General features: G+C 39.4%; 2 protein-coding genes across 3 annotated transcripts; both read right to left on the bottom strand.

Annotated features, from left to right (window-relative positions):
- Nucleotides 1–3,084: 3,084 nt before the first annotated feature.
- Nucleotides 3,085–6,590, bottom strand: RPT2 (Phototropic-responsive NPH3 family protein). Its single transcript, XM_008804787.6, has 5 exons — nucleotides 6,362–6,590; nucleotides 6,179–6,251; nucleotides 5,710–6,087; nucleotides 4,758–5,498; nucleotides 3,085–3,759 (listed from the first exon to the last, which is right to left on the bottom strand). The coding sequence occupies exons 1-5, from the start codon at nucleotides 6,418–6,420 to the stop codon at nucleotides 3,259–3,261; spliced, it is 1,752 nt and encodes a 583-aa protein (XP_008803009.3). The 5' UTR covers nucleotides 6,421–6,590; the 3' UTR covers nucleotides 3,085–3,258.
- Nucleotides 6,591–7,014: 424 nt separating this feature from the next.
- On the bottom strand, nucleotides 7,015–12,960 carry LOC103696428 (3-phosphoshikimate 1-carboxyvinyltransferase, chloroplastic-like). Of its 2 annotated transcripts, XM_039124890.3 has the most exons (4): nucleotides 12,567–12,960; nucleotides 12,157–12,321; nucleotides 11,764–11,948; nucleotides 7,015–8,053 (listed from the first exon to the last, which is right to left on the bottom strand). In XM_039124890.3, the coding sequence occupies exons 1-3, from the start codon at nucleotides 12,648–12,650 to the stop codon at nucleotides 11,769–11,771; spliced, it is 429 nt and encodes a 142-aa protein (XP_038980818.1). In that variant the 5' UTR covers nucleotides 12,651–12,960; the 3' UTR covers nucleotides 7,015–8,053; nucleotides 11,764–11,768. The 2 variants fall into 2 exon arrangements, with proteins under 2 accessions (XP_038980818.1, XP_008776271.1); XM_008778049.6 differs by lacking the exon at nucleotides 7,015–8,053 and having other exon boundaries at nucleotides 11,599–11,948; nucleotides 12,567–12,954.
- Nucleotides 12,961–13,888: the final 928 nt, after the last annotated feature.

The raw sequence follows: 13,888 nt of genomic DNA, 5'->3' as shown, positions 1-13,888 counted from the left end.
CAACTTTCCCATGGAGTCTGCATTGGCATTACAGTTTCTATTAAAAAAAAAAAAATACATGATCCATTATTTGTTTTGCATGAATACCCTCCTAAATATCAAATTTTATATGAATACTCTTCTAATTGATATTTGCATTTATATCCTCTTAAAATACTTGTTTTGTTATTCTTTTCTATTTTTATTTTTATTTTTGCATATATACCTACGCCATCTAATGTCATTAAAAAATTAACAATTTAAATTAAAATAACTAATATATTTTTAATGTGTAGATGTGCAAAAAGAAGCATTTATAAGACGATCGAGATTAAGAAAAAAAATAATTTTAAAATTTTATTTTATTTTTAATTAAAATAGATATGGTTTTTATTAATGGTGTTTGAAGAACTGTTATATTACGAATATTTAGGCAAAAACAATGTTTTTATGGAAGTATAGAAATAAATATAAATTTAAAGAGAGAATTCAAGCAAATTTAAATTTTTAGAAGGATATTTCCAATGTGAAAAGAAAGAATAAAACATTCTTTGGAGCCATGACTTGAAATGGAAGTTAAGTTATACAAAGATTTCTAAATTACCGCTAAACTTGGTTTGGATGGTGCAATGCCTTGCTTTTAAGGCAAGGGACAGGGTTCGATTCCAAAGGGCACACTTTGACTCCTGATAGTACCAAGTCCCAGTTCCAGGAGGAGTGGATCAGTTTGCTTGGGAGCTTGCGCTCTGGCTTGCATGGGGTGGGTGAATAGCCCCCCCCTAGTTTCTTCTAGTATATTGGGTCAAACCATCAAATGTAATGTTTTGCAATGCTCATTTATTTGAACATCCTTTCTCTTTTCGAAGAGTATATACTTACCACTAATTTATGAGCCAAATAGTGCATAGTAGGCTGAAGCTTTAGTATCAAGAAAAAGTAACAATCCTGTTCCATCCAAAAATTACTCGATCATCGACGAACTATAGAAAATAGTCAAAAATATTGGATCATTCAACATTTGATTAATTAATTTATGTGATACTTGAAGATACCATATTTGGCTACTTGTCATTTATATAACAGACAGTGTATGAATAGTTTTTTTTGAGGAATTAACTTCCACAAAGAAATGATTTTTGACAGATAAGAAATTAGTCATACAAGAAATCTTTGGTTACGACTAAGGGATAACTTTTTTCTTTTGTAAGAAAAAAAGCATTAGAAGACTTTAATAGAATTCTCTCATAATTGTACATAATACGATGGGTTTACCATGGCGACTACCGCAAATGGGTCATTTTAGTCTTCTACCTTGGGACTAGGATTCTTTTCCAAAGTTAGGGTTTGACCTGCTATAGAGTGTGTCTCAGTCTTAATGTATCAATGATGCTTGAAATCAAGTTGAATAAAAAAATTTTTCTTCATCTTTGTAATCTAATTTCCCTCTCCAGTGCCCACCTTATATTATATTAATTTAAATGCAAAAATAAATTATGAGCTTATGCTAAAAGAATACTAACAAAAGAAGTAAAAACATTGTGAACTTATATGTTGTTCCACTAGTGCCCATCTTCTTCCTAAGAAACTTTTGGAAGATCAATTGAGCCTCCAGGGTTCGCCACCTTCCTATCTAGTTAAACTAAGTTATAACAAAGCTAGCCTTTGGCTAACAAGAGCTATCACGGTGTAAGAAATGTTCTGAAATTAATGAGCCAGTAATATTAATTAAAAATAATAGGATGAGATCAGTCCTTGCCATAAATCTCATTTAACAATGCAATATGAAAAGTTACTGATAAAAGTTTTGTATAAAAACTTAAAAAGTCCAAGATAATATGTTGCAAAATGCCTCTTCAATTAATGTTATTTAAAGTAATTCATTGCTTGAGCATGGAAGGAAGGATCTACTACTTGTATTTATTAGCATTTGTACAATGCCAATACAAAAGAAGATCAAGTAAGATAGCCAACTGATGCTTGTAACATCTTCTTGGAAGCATGGACATGGAGTAAAAATGCTAACAAATGGGACTTAAAGCTTATTGTCTTAGACCCTTTGGCATCATCGATAATTTCTATTTTTTATTTTTTACTTTTGAAAAAAAATGAGATAAAAATGATGTTTTTTTAGCCCAATTTTTGTTTCGATTTTATTGAGATTCCTTTTTAGTTCATAGAAATTATGAAATTAATTTTTTTTTTGTGAAAACCAAAATCATCCATAACCGGCACTCTTGGTGACCCTGCCACTAGCCATCGGCACCACTATGATTGGTTTCCATCATCACATATTCACCATCACCGCTACCACCACCACCAAATACAATATAGTTGACTACTAAACAAATTTTGAGTTCAAGTTCTTAAGAAATAAAAAATTAAAATATAAAAGCGACGCCAAATAGATTTCTCATGTAAATAGAGAAAGCGGACCACTAGATATGTAATTTGGTATGAATTGCTTAATATTTGTATCAAAAAAAATGTCAATAAGTTGCGACATTATGACTGTAACTAGCACAATTTTGTAAAAAAAAATGGTATGGAAAAACCTAGGTCAAGTGATCTGAGAATGAAGGTTGAAATAAAAACCAATTCATGTATTGTTTGTTATAGGGGATTTCATTTTCATTGTTCATCCTCCTTTTTGTCACAATTTTTATCAAATTCTTTTAGCTTATTGGTCACCATGAATTCAGTCTTCCTCGTCATCAAGTCATTCGTAGTAGCCTTTCACTAACTTTTTTTTTCCATCTGAAAACACCACATTCAAACGATTAGATTGAATCTTTTTGTATTACTGTGTTGCAAAGCTTGAGTGCTTCTTTCATGACTTTCCACTTTTTTCTAGTGACAACAAAGGTGTTCTTTTCCTGGGCTTATGCATTCCAAGCAATTTTGAGGGTAGTTTTGAATGTTAGGTATTTTTTTCATCCACACATGAAAGAAGCAAAAGGGTGCAAGCAAGAGCAAGTTTGTAACAGTACAAAATAACAAGGTCCTTAATAAGCTCCATGTCGATCTATCAACAATCATTATTTTCTCAAACATCGTCAAATAAACACAATTGTAATCAAAAAAACGTTATGCAATCATCACACAAGCTTAGAAAAAAATGGCTAATACTTTTTCAATACATTGTTGCAAATTTCTTAGCAGATTACAAGCTTAGAAATCCGGTCAACTACATACATATACATACACACATAGAGAGAAATACCAAATCAATTATGCAAACCAACGAAAGAGCGTCTCTAACGCCTAATCACCCAAATCAACCTAAGATATAGAGAACCTTCTTCTCCTAGGCTTAGGCTTGGTCAAAGCCTCCCCAAGGACCCCAACCCCACCATTATCAATGCTAGAAGCGTCCATGGACCCATGCCTAAACGGGTTAAGCTTCCCCAGGGTCTTGGAAAACGAGGAGAGAAACGTGGGCCTTTTGGGCCTTCCTTTGAGCCCACTACCGCCCTGTAGCTCGGACAGGCAGAGCTGCATCCGTGTGAGCTCCGACCGCAGCGCCTCGTTCTCCCGCATCAGCGACGCATCCGCCATCGCCCCGGCCCGGGCGGCCGCCGCCGAGTTCGGCGGCGCCACCGCGTCCTTCGCCGCGGCCCCGCTCCGGAGCTTGAGCTGGTCGAAGTAGAGCGCGTGGAGGATTATTTGTAAGGGGAGGCGGTTGTTCCGAGCGGCGTGGAGTCGGGCCTCGTGAGAGAGTTTGAGCGGGTCCATCACGCTGCACGCCTTCTCTTTCTCGATCTCGTGCAGTCCCGTGTGAGCCTGTCGTCCAGAAGAGGCGTTAGGTCAAGGGACTCAAAATTAACGGCCGTCAAAAATTATAACGGTTTTTAAAAAAATGATTTAAGTGATCTTATTAATCATTGTCATTTATTTGACAGAAATTGTTTTGTTTCCACATCTAAAAATCCAAATCAGATTGAAAATTTTGCTATTGTTATTTAATGACATATAACCAAATAGTAAACTAAGGGTGGTTGAGGTGCATTTAATAGGTTGACCTGACCTTAAACTAGATAATGTATGGGCTAGGCATAAACTACGTTCAACACTTTTCGATTATTAAAACCATTGATTTGATTTAAGTTATGAGGATAAAGATTTTACAAGTCAAGCCACAGTTTTGCTCAATCAAGTCTTCTGAACTTGGTTATTTGTTAAAATTGTTGTTATTGTTTTCCAAACACGATTAGTCATTTCAATCAATATCAATTGTTTTACTCTACTTAAAAGCACCATTTGAAGTAGGTAAGGGACCTAATTGGGAGAAAAAAGAAGATAAGAAATAGTAAAGCGAATAAAATATGGCAAAAAAAAATTTATTTTAGATCGAAATGGATTTATTAGAATGACTAGTACAAAGTAAATTGTGTGATGTATCATATCTGTTTAAGCTGATATATCCTTAAGTTAGTTTAGGTCAAGAAGATGTTGGATTAATCATCCAAGCTTGTAAATGACAAACACTCTATCTCGTCATTCCATTTTGGAATAATTGCCATCTATGAAGCTATGTTATTTTGTCTGGAAAATAAAATCATTTTTTTTTTTTTTGCTACTCTTCCGTAATTTCTGATGCCAAAAATTCTTTTAGCAGCCTGAGGGAACATAACGGCCGTTATGTCGCAACAACGGTAAGTAATAGTTTCGTAGGCGTCCCACATCAGTGGGTACCGGCGTTACTAGAGACCGTCATAGAGTTAGGGTGGCGTACGTTAACAGAAGGAACATATATGTCACTAGCGGGCGCATATACGGACCTTGAGGTAGATGTCGACGGCCCGGTAGAGGTCGTCGTCGAACCTCCGGGCGGACTTGGGGAGCACGCCAGCGATCCCGGCGAACTTGTGCACTGTCAGATCCTTGTCGGTGGCGATCTCGCCTACGAACGCGTCCACGGTGCGGGCGACCTTCTGGAGCGCGGCGGAGCAGCAGACGGCGCCGCCTCCATAGTTGTCTTCGCCGCCGCCACCCATCTCCCTTTGCAAGAACCTTGCCACGATCCGGCGGACGCTGTCTAGATCGACGATCCGCTCGCCTGAGTAGTCCAGCGCGACGACGAGGAGATCGGCGACGATGGCCTGGTCGAGCGCGACGGAGATCCGGCGCTCGAGCTCCTGCCGGCAGGCGGCGGAGGCCGTGAGGAAGATGGCGGCGCGGAGGAGGCAGCAGAGGAAGCCGACGGGGAGGGCGTCGTCGGGGACGACGGTGGGGAGGAGGGCGGCGAAGGACTCGAGGAGGGCGCGCTGGCGGGGGCGGTGGTTGGCGGCGGTGGCGGGGACGGGGAGGGTGCCGGGGGCGGCGGCGCTTGGGAGAGCGAGGAGGTCGGGGAGGTTGCGCTCGGCGTAGGCGGCGACGGCGGCGGCGAGGGTTTTGGTGGAGGCGCCGCGGGATCGCATGGCAGAGAGGATCTTTTGGAGGGAGGAGGGGCTGAGGGCGGCGAGCTCCGCTGCCCACCACTCCGGCGGGCACCTCGTCGGAAAGTTCGCCTCGTTGCATGCCTGGGGAAAATTTTGAGCCCGTTAACTCTGGAGAATTAAGGGCTACTTTGGGAAGTAAAAATTTCGGATAGGTGCACTTTGAGAATTTTCAGAACGCAGGCAGGCCTATTTAGGGAATACAAGGAACCCGTGAAAAAAATTGTGCAAAAACTGAGACAACACTCACCCGACCTTGATGCCAAAGAAGCAGAAGAAAAGGAGCAAGACAAACCTTCAAACTGATGGCATCGAAGCATCGCTTCGCGATCTGGATCTCCCCAGCCATGGGGAGCAGCTCCTCGCAAGATCGCAGCACGATCACAGCGCCAGGGAGCGTCTTGAGCGCCGCCTGAGCCAAGAATTCCTCCGTCCGTCCTTCGAGGTTCCCTTCGCAGTACTTCTCAGTCATCTCCAAGTACTCCGCAGCGCATCGGAGCGCCACCACGTTGTACACCGAGATCTCAAAGTTCACACCATAACAGAACTTAGCAGCCTTCTCAAATGCCTCCACTCCACCCGGCACCTCCGAGAGATCGATCCGGGCGACGTTAGTCCGGTCCGAATCCATGATCTTTCTTCGTATGTACCCACTCTTAGCCACAAGCATGAACTGACTCAAAGAAAAACATTAGTTTTTAGGTCAAAACAAAACATGATGAGTTCATTTCAGGAAGAATCGTAGCATGATCAAGCTTGATTACCTTGTGAAGAGGGAAGCTAACATCACCGACATGGATGATGATATCGGTCGGGATATCTTGATCAGATGGAACCCTGTAATATTAGTAGAAGAAGAATGGGTTAGAGAATTGTACATAGCTGTAGAAATTTTACCTTAGGTATTTTGGGAATGAATAGGAAAAGGAAGATAAGATATATATTACCATTGGCCAGTTCTTTCCGTGGCGGAAGGGAGGCTAGAGCTGGAGGAGGAGACGGCCATGGGAAGCACTCTTGTGGGAAGAAGCGCTTCCCCCAGAAGGTGAGCGCTCTTTTATTCCGTTGGGTCAACTACGTTTTTTGGTAATCCATCTCGATCCATTTTTAAGTGAAAGCGTTGGACTTTGAATTGCGTACGTCGCTTCCAAGTGTTTCACTAGAGCGGTGGCTGGCTCGGCTAAGCCATAGCTTTTGGCGTTTGTGTATTTTGGATCTATATAGTGGCCTATGGACTGGGTTTGCAATTAGTATATTTTGGATCATCTATTACAATTAGTATGCTTGACTAAGTCAAGCCACATCTGTATGTGATCTTGTGACATTATAACATTTGCATCTATAGCATGATGAATCATACAAAATTATCTCATATAAGACTTGCATTATAACTTATCTGTCCAAATTGATGGGCCAATGATTATTATTTATTTAATCTTCATTAATTGTGGACTTGTAGGTGTGAAATAAATATTAAAGCATATATGGTGGAACCATGACCTTAACATAGATTTGGTTTTTCCAAGTAGTCGAAATTTTTTTAAAATAAGATTGCATTTTATTGTGATCATAATGATTGCACATACATATCACTATTTGAATGCTTGGCTAGTACATATAATTTGAAGTACGGTATTTGATTGACCACACTTTTTTTTTGAAAATATGTCTACTACATGATTTAGGCATAAATATTACATTTGTGAAAAAAACATATTATCCTAGACGTCTACATTGCAATGATGAAAGAAAATAGCAAAAAGACAAATCCTACTTTGGATGATTTGGCTTGGCTTTCTTGTTGAGCTACTACCCTTACTTTTGGCTTTGTCGTAACGTGTATAACCCTACCTTAGGGGCTTGTTTGGTTTGCGGGAAGCATTTTCCTCCAGGAATATGATTTCTGGGAAGAAGATTCCTAAGAAGAGAATGCCTAGAAATGTATTTTTGGTATGTTTGATTTAACATGGAAAAGTAACAAATTTTTAGAGTGCTTATGTTTGGTTGATCATCAACTTTTCTGGAAAAGTTATGTGTAATTCTCATTATACCCTTAATAAAAGTTAGGTCTTTAATGTCTGTTTAATGCTGAAGAGCCTTTTTGGAAAAAAAATAAAGATAGAATGATTCCCGCATTAATTTTCCATAAAATGTAGGAATCATATTTTCATGAAAATACAACTTTTTTATTTTTTTTCATTTGAAAACTCCAACCAAATAAAAAATATTTTATTATTGTTTTATTGATCATATTTTTTCTCCTTGTTCTGCGAACCAAACGAGCTCTAGATGGCTTGGCTTGGCTTTCTTGTCGAGCGGTCCGAGCTGAGTGGCTCTACGTCCGTCTCGGTCTCTCTCGCCGCCGAACATGTGGCGGGAAAGGCTCCGTCCTCTCGTCCGGAATATCTTGGCGAGCGACGTGCCACGACACTAAGCTGAGGTGGCAGTGAGACAAGCACTGCATGGTGGACCCCATAGGAATCCAATCCACGGGCACAGCGTCCAATCTTTACTTCACACGTGTTCACGTCTTTCCGTGACCAAGGAAACCCTTCCTCCAATGGGATCAAAGAAAAGGATGGTAGTGGAATAAAATAAACAATTCCCGCAATAGCAGTTCAGTGCTGACTTGGACCCACCTGCGACAGCAAAAGAGTGACACGTCTTAGGCCCTGTTTAGGGAAGCTGTTGGCAGTAGAGCTGTTGGAAGTAGAGCTGTTGAAAGTAGAGCTGTCTGAAGTAGAGCTGTTATAAAAAGCTGTTTGTTGTTTGGTAACTATATTTTTAAAGTGCTGTGGCACTTTAACATAGATTTGGTAAACAAACTGAGAAAGTACTTTTATATGATAAAATTACTATAAAGGACATTGCATAGTATTATACAATAGAGCATGATAAAACATAACATATATTAATATATAATATACGATATAGTTTAATATTACTATAATATAAAATATTATTATTATTATATAGTAATATGATATTGCATAGCATAGCATAATGGTAATATAATTATTAGAATAAATTAATTTTCTATAATATAACATAATATTAAATTATTTAACATAACATATTAATGTATTATGATATAATATAATATATATTATGTTTATAGTATAATACAATAATAAAGGTATAAAATATTATAATTATTAGTATTAATTAATTTCTCATAATATAACATAATATTAAATTATTTAAAATAACATATTAATATATTATGATATAAGGTAATATAATATAATATGTATAGTATAATACAATAATAAAGGTATAAAATAATATATTATTAGTATAAATTAATTTTTCATAATATAACATAATATTAAATTATTTAAGATTACATATTAATGTATTATGATATAATGTAATATAATAATATACTTATAGTATAATATAATAATAAATAACCATTTATCTGTTTAATAGATTATCTCTTTACTTAACTATTTGCAATGGCGACAAATTCACTGTACTTATCAATATCATAAGGATCAGATTATTTGCCACTCACTCATTATTTTTCTTTATATTTATTTATTTATACGTTCATTCGTATATATATTTTTATTTATGCATTTATTTATTTATTATTTTATCCATTGAAATATATTTATTTATTATCTAATTTATTTATTCATTCATTCATTCATTTATATAAATATTTATTTATACATTTATTTATTTATTTATTCTTTTATTTTATTTTATTTTCTTTTATTTTATTTCCTTTTCTTCTTTTTTTTTCTTTTCTTTTTTTCTTCTCTTCTTCTCCTTCCTTCCTCTGCCCCCTTCTCCGTAGCACCGGAAGGGGGCCAGGCCGCGGCGGCCGCCGGAGGGGGCCGGGCCGAGGCCGGCGGCAGTCTCGGTGGCCGACGGCGCTGAAGGGGGTGCAGCACTACGGCGGCGGGGGAGCGGGACGGGGTGCCGCGGTGGGGGAGAGAGACGGGGTGCAGCGGCGGGGGAGAGGGAGGAGGTGCGGCGGGGGAGAGGGAGGGGGTGCGGCTCTGCAGCGGTAGGGGAGAGGGAGGGGGTGCGGCGGCGGGGGAGAGGGAGAGGGAGGGGGTGCCGCGGCGGGGGAGAGGGAGGCACTGCAGCGGCGGCGAGGGAGAGGGAGGCGGCAGCGGCGACAGGAAAGAGGGAGGCACAGCAGCGGCAGCGGCGGCGGCGGTGCGGGGGGAGGGGTGGGGGTGCTGGTGGGTTGGGAGAGGAACAGGGCGGGGGGGAGGGGGGGTTTGGGGCAGGTCGGTTGGGAGAGGAACAGGTGGTACAACGAGATTTTGGGGGGAGGAATTTTTTTTTTACATGGGGGTATTTTGGTCAAAAAGACAGCTTTCCGAAAAAGCTGAAAACAGCATTTTCGGAAAGCTCCAAATTTTTTAGCTTTTCAAAATTTTTTAGCTTTTCAAAATTTCCGAAAATGCTGTTTTCAGCTTCCCGCAAAAGCTGAAACAGCTTTTCAAAAAATTTACCAAACACCATTTTTTAGCTAAAAGTACTTTTGGAGGGCCAGAAAGTGCTTTTTGGCCCTCCAAAAGCTCCCCCAAACAGGGCCTTAGTCACCCTCACTTTGGGTAAGCTTGGACCGTGGGTAGATCTCAAGCTTGGGCAGTACTACCAAAGGAACAAAAAAAAGGATAGATCTCAAGGGAAGATAAAATGGTACTGTTTTTTACTAGGTCACTCGTGCAACCTTAGATTTGGTCAAAGTTGTCATCTTCTAAGGAAAGATGGGTACCGGTTGCAAATAGAGAAGCTTCAGAACTCGTTTGGTTTACACAAAAAAAGAAAAAAAATATAAATATGAGGCATGAAAAAATAATTTTAGCATATTTAGTTAATCATGAAAAAGTGGCACATGTTAAAGTGGCTTATATTTAGTTGAGTATCTACTAAAAAAATTATATAAAATATCTATTATATTTTTAATAAAGAGAAAGATCTTACGCATGAATTTTGATGGCTTGAGAATATTTTTGGAAAAAAAGAAACTCCAATTTTCAACAAGTAGAAAAGTAGCTTTTTAATGTCTTCTTGAAGGGAGCCTGCTAAACCTGCAATGAGTTGGACTTTCTAACCATGCAACACAATGTTGGCCATACATCTTTCCTTTGGGGGGTATGAATTGAGTCAATGACAACTTTTTTTTATGATTACTCAATGAATAAATGCATGCACACACATACACACACACATATACATACATACATACATACATACATACACACACACACACACACATATATATATATATATGGGGATTGATAACCTACTCTCTGTTATGGTAGGTTATCAATCTACCCATTTTTTATTGGACAAAAAATACCCTTACTTTTTATAACTCTTAAGGGTATTTATGTCTTTTTATAATCCCACATTAATTCACCCTCTCAACCCCCTAATTAATACTCTCTTCCTCTCTCTCTCATACATACATACATACATACATACATACAAATATATATATACATATATATATGTATATATGTGTATATATATACATGTATATATATAGATGTATGTATATATATAGATAGATATACGTATGTATATATACATATGTATATGCATATATATATATACACACACACATATATGCGCATGTATACATATACATATATGTGTATGTGTGTGTGTGTATGCATACATATACATATATGCATACATATACATATATGTGTACATATATATATATATATATATATATATATATATATATATATATATATATATACACACACACACACATATATGTATATATCACTACAAAAGAAGGAATAACTCCCGGCGCTTTTTTTGGTCTCTACCGACGCTTATAAGCGTCGGCGAATTCCCAGCCCACGCGACCCAAAGCGTGGGTCAGACGTCGGGCAGGTGGGCGTGGGTCCGGTTTTTGCCGACGCTAAGAGAAAGCGTCGGCAAAAACAGGGATTTGCCGACGCTAATGAAAGCGTCGGCAAAAAGGGCTTTCCCGACGCTTTAAAGCGTCGATAAAGCCCAATCCATTTTTATTAAAGCGTCGGCGAAAACAACTTTCCCGACGCTTTAAAGCGTCCATAAAGCCTAACCAGTTTTTCGTTTTCGCCGACGCTTTAAAGCGTCGGGGATTGCTATTTTTTTTAAAAAAAATAAAAATACGAATGTAAATTATAAAGGTCAAAAAATATGTGCTGCCTACTCATAATAAAAATAATAATTATAATAAAAGATAAGACATTCTATGGATACATAAAATTAAGAAAGGGAAGCTATAAGATGACTGCTTTCCAAATCACTGCCAACTAATTTCAGATACCAATTTATATGAACAAGTTATAAGCTTGCAAGAGTGCAAGCTAAAACTTACCATCTCTAATGGCTGTTGGACCATCCGCAAATAGCGCAACAACAGCAAGGGTCATGGCAACATCGGGCACGCAAGTTTTTTCTCTTGGAAGGATCTCGTGGTGGACCAGTAACAGTGACACTGTTCTCAGTCCATGTAACCTTGGCTCCCATTTTCTCAAGAACTTCTGCGAATTTCACATCACCCTACATCATAAGGGCAAAACAGAGACACAGCAGGAACACCCTTGTCAAAAGAATGAACGCAAGAAAAGGAATCAACGAGCGCAAGCATTCAGATCACCAATTCCAATTCTTTTCTTCGGAAAAAAAAAGCAGAAAGAAAAGGAAAACCGAGAGAAGATCACAAGATAAAACAAAACCGAACCAAACCACCGGATCTTGAGAGGCAAACCTTGAAGGCATGGCGAGCCTTGCATCCCATGAGCTGGAGCGTGCTCTGCAGCACCGGCCGCGTGTACCGGAACGACAAGCTGTCCTTCTCGTCCCCTCCCCTCGCTCCCTCGTCCACGACCACAATGTACAGCAGCTTCGGTACCTCCGCCATCTCCAATAACCCCTGCAGATCCCAAACCACAAGACCCACCCAAGGATCCATCAATTGACCCTCAAAACGAAATCAAAAAACCCAAGAAAACAAGCAAATCAACCAAGAACACCCCGCATTCCGAATCGCGACCAAGATCACATCCAAAAGATCAAAACCAAAACGGACGAGGAAAAACCCAATAAACAGAGCAATGCCGCGGTACGAAGGCCCGATCGAGACGAAAGAGAAGGAGAGAGAGAGACCGGACGACAAACCTGGGCGGATAGGAAGGGGGTAAAGCAGGAATGGAAGACGGGTAAGGTTAGGGTTTTTGTAGGAGAGGGGGCTCGATCCGCCATGCCCAAAGCTTCCACCGCGACCTCGCCCGCAGCGGCGAGAGTCTGGCCGTCGGCTTGGTCGGGCGGGGGGTAAGGAGGTGGGTTTTCAGGGGTAGGGGGAGGGGGGAAGTGGTCGCAGTAGTCGAGGGTTTCGGAAGGAGGAGGAGGGTTTGAGGCGACGGATTGGAGGGTTAAATAGATGCTTGCATTCCGTTCTCTTCGATCTCTGGGTTGAGGGAGGAGGGATGAGAGAGAGAGCGCGGTGGCTTCTGACACAAGCTAGTTGGCTTCGGACGCCTTTGGAGTTTGGAGAGGTCGTGGCTTCCGACGACGCTTTTTAGCGTCGTTTTAGGCCCGCAACTATCCCGACCCTTATAAGCGTCGTCTGTTGCCGACGCTTGTTTTAAGCGTCGGCAAATGTTGACGCTAGGCTAAAAATTACCGACGCTCCACTTTTTCTGTAGTGTATATACACATATATGTATACTGGGGAGAGAGAGAGTATTAAGTAGGAGGTTGAGAGGGTGAGTTAATGTGGGAGTGTAAAAAGACATAAAATACCCTTAAGAGTTATAAAAACTAAGGATATTTTTTGTCTACGGAAAAATGGGTAGATTGATAACCTACTATAACAGAGAGTAGGTTATCAATCCCCTATATATATATATATATATATATATATATATATATATATATATATATATATATATATATATATATATATATATATATATATATATATATATATATATATATATATATATATATATATATATATATATATATATATATATATATATATATATATATATGTGTATGTATGTAGGAGGAGATCCACAAAGGTTATCTGGCCCATTTATTGGATCCTATCTTCCAACGAGGCCCCTTATCCCAAACTCCTGGAGGGTAATCCACAAATGAAAAGGTGATACTGAAGATTTGTGCATGGATAAGAAAAGAGCATGAAAGATTGTAAAGCGTTACTTGGATCACATGGATCCTGGGAAAGCGAGTTTTCCACCCGTGTGAATGAGCTGGGTTTTATTAGACCTGTGGGAAGATTCATGAACTTGGGGATAGAGAATTAATTCTGGCTAGGGGTCCAAGGATGGAGACGCAAGATAGAGACCTTAGTGTGAAAGATGGCACCCTTTCGTCTCACCTTGACTAGCAAATGGCTAGGAAAGGAGTCCTGGAGTGGAATGCAAACAAACTAGTTGCTTCAACACGTTTGCCAATTTGAGCTACATCACAAACAA

The sequence above is a fragment of the Phoenix dactylifera genome, chromosome 8 (genome assembly GCF_051530095.1).
Source record: "Phoenix dactylifera cultivar Ajwa chromosome 8, Ajwa_hap1_PhDact_Kaust_v1.1, whole genome shotgun sequence".
Taxonomy (NCBI): Eukaryota; Viridiplantae; Streptophyta; class Magnoliopsida; order Arecales; family Arecaceae; genus Phoenix; species Phoenix dactylifera.
Note: the sequence above shows the minus strand (reverse complement) of the source record. Positions and strands in the feature narration are given on the sequence as shown.

Bases quoted from the DNA above. Each gene is read 5' to 3' on its own strand.
- RPT2 (XM_008804787.6), bottom strand. From the start codon at position 6,420: ATGGCCGTCTCCTCCTCCAGCTCTAGCCTCCCTTCCGCCACGGAAAGA. The intron at 6,088-6,178 runs GTAATCAAGCTT...TCTTTGAGTCAG, and splicing joins TTAGCTTCCCTCTTCACAAG to TTCATGCTTGTGGCTAAGAG. The intron at 5,499-5,709 runs GTTTGTCTTGCT...AATTTTCCCCAG, and splicing joins TCGATGCCATCAGTTTGAAG to GCATGCAACGAGGCGAACTT.
- LOC103696428 (XM_039124890.3), bottom strand. From the start codon at position 12,650: ATGGCGGATCGAGCCCCCTCTCCTACAAAAACCCTAACCTTACCCGTC. The intron at 12,322-12,566 runs GTTTGTCGTCCG...TGGGATCTGCAG, and splicing joins CCCCCTTCCTATCCGCCCAG to GGGTTATTGGAGATGGCGGA. The intron at 11,949-12,156 runs GTTTGCCTCTCA...CTTATGATGTAG, and splicing joins AGGCTCGCCATGCCTTCAAG to GGTGATGTGAAATTCGCAGA.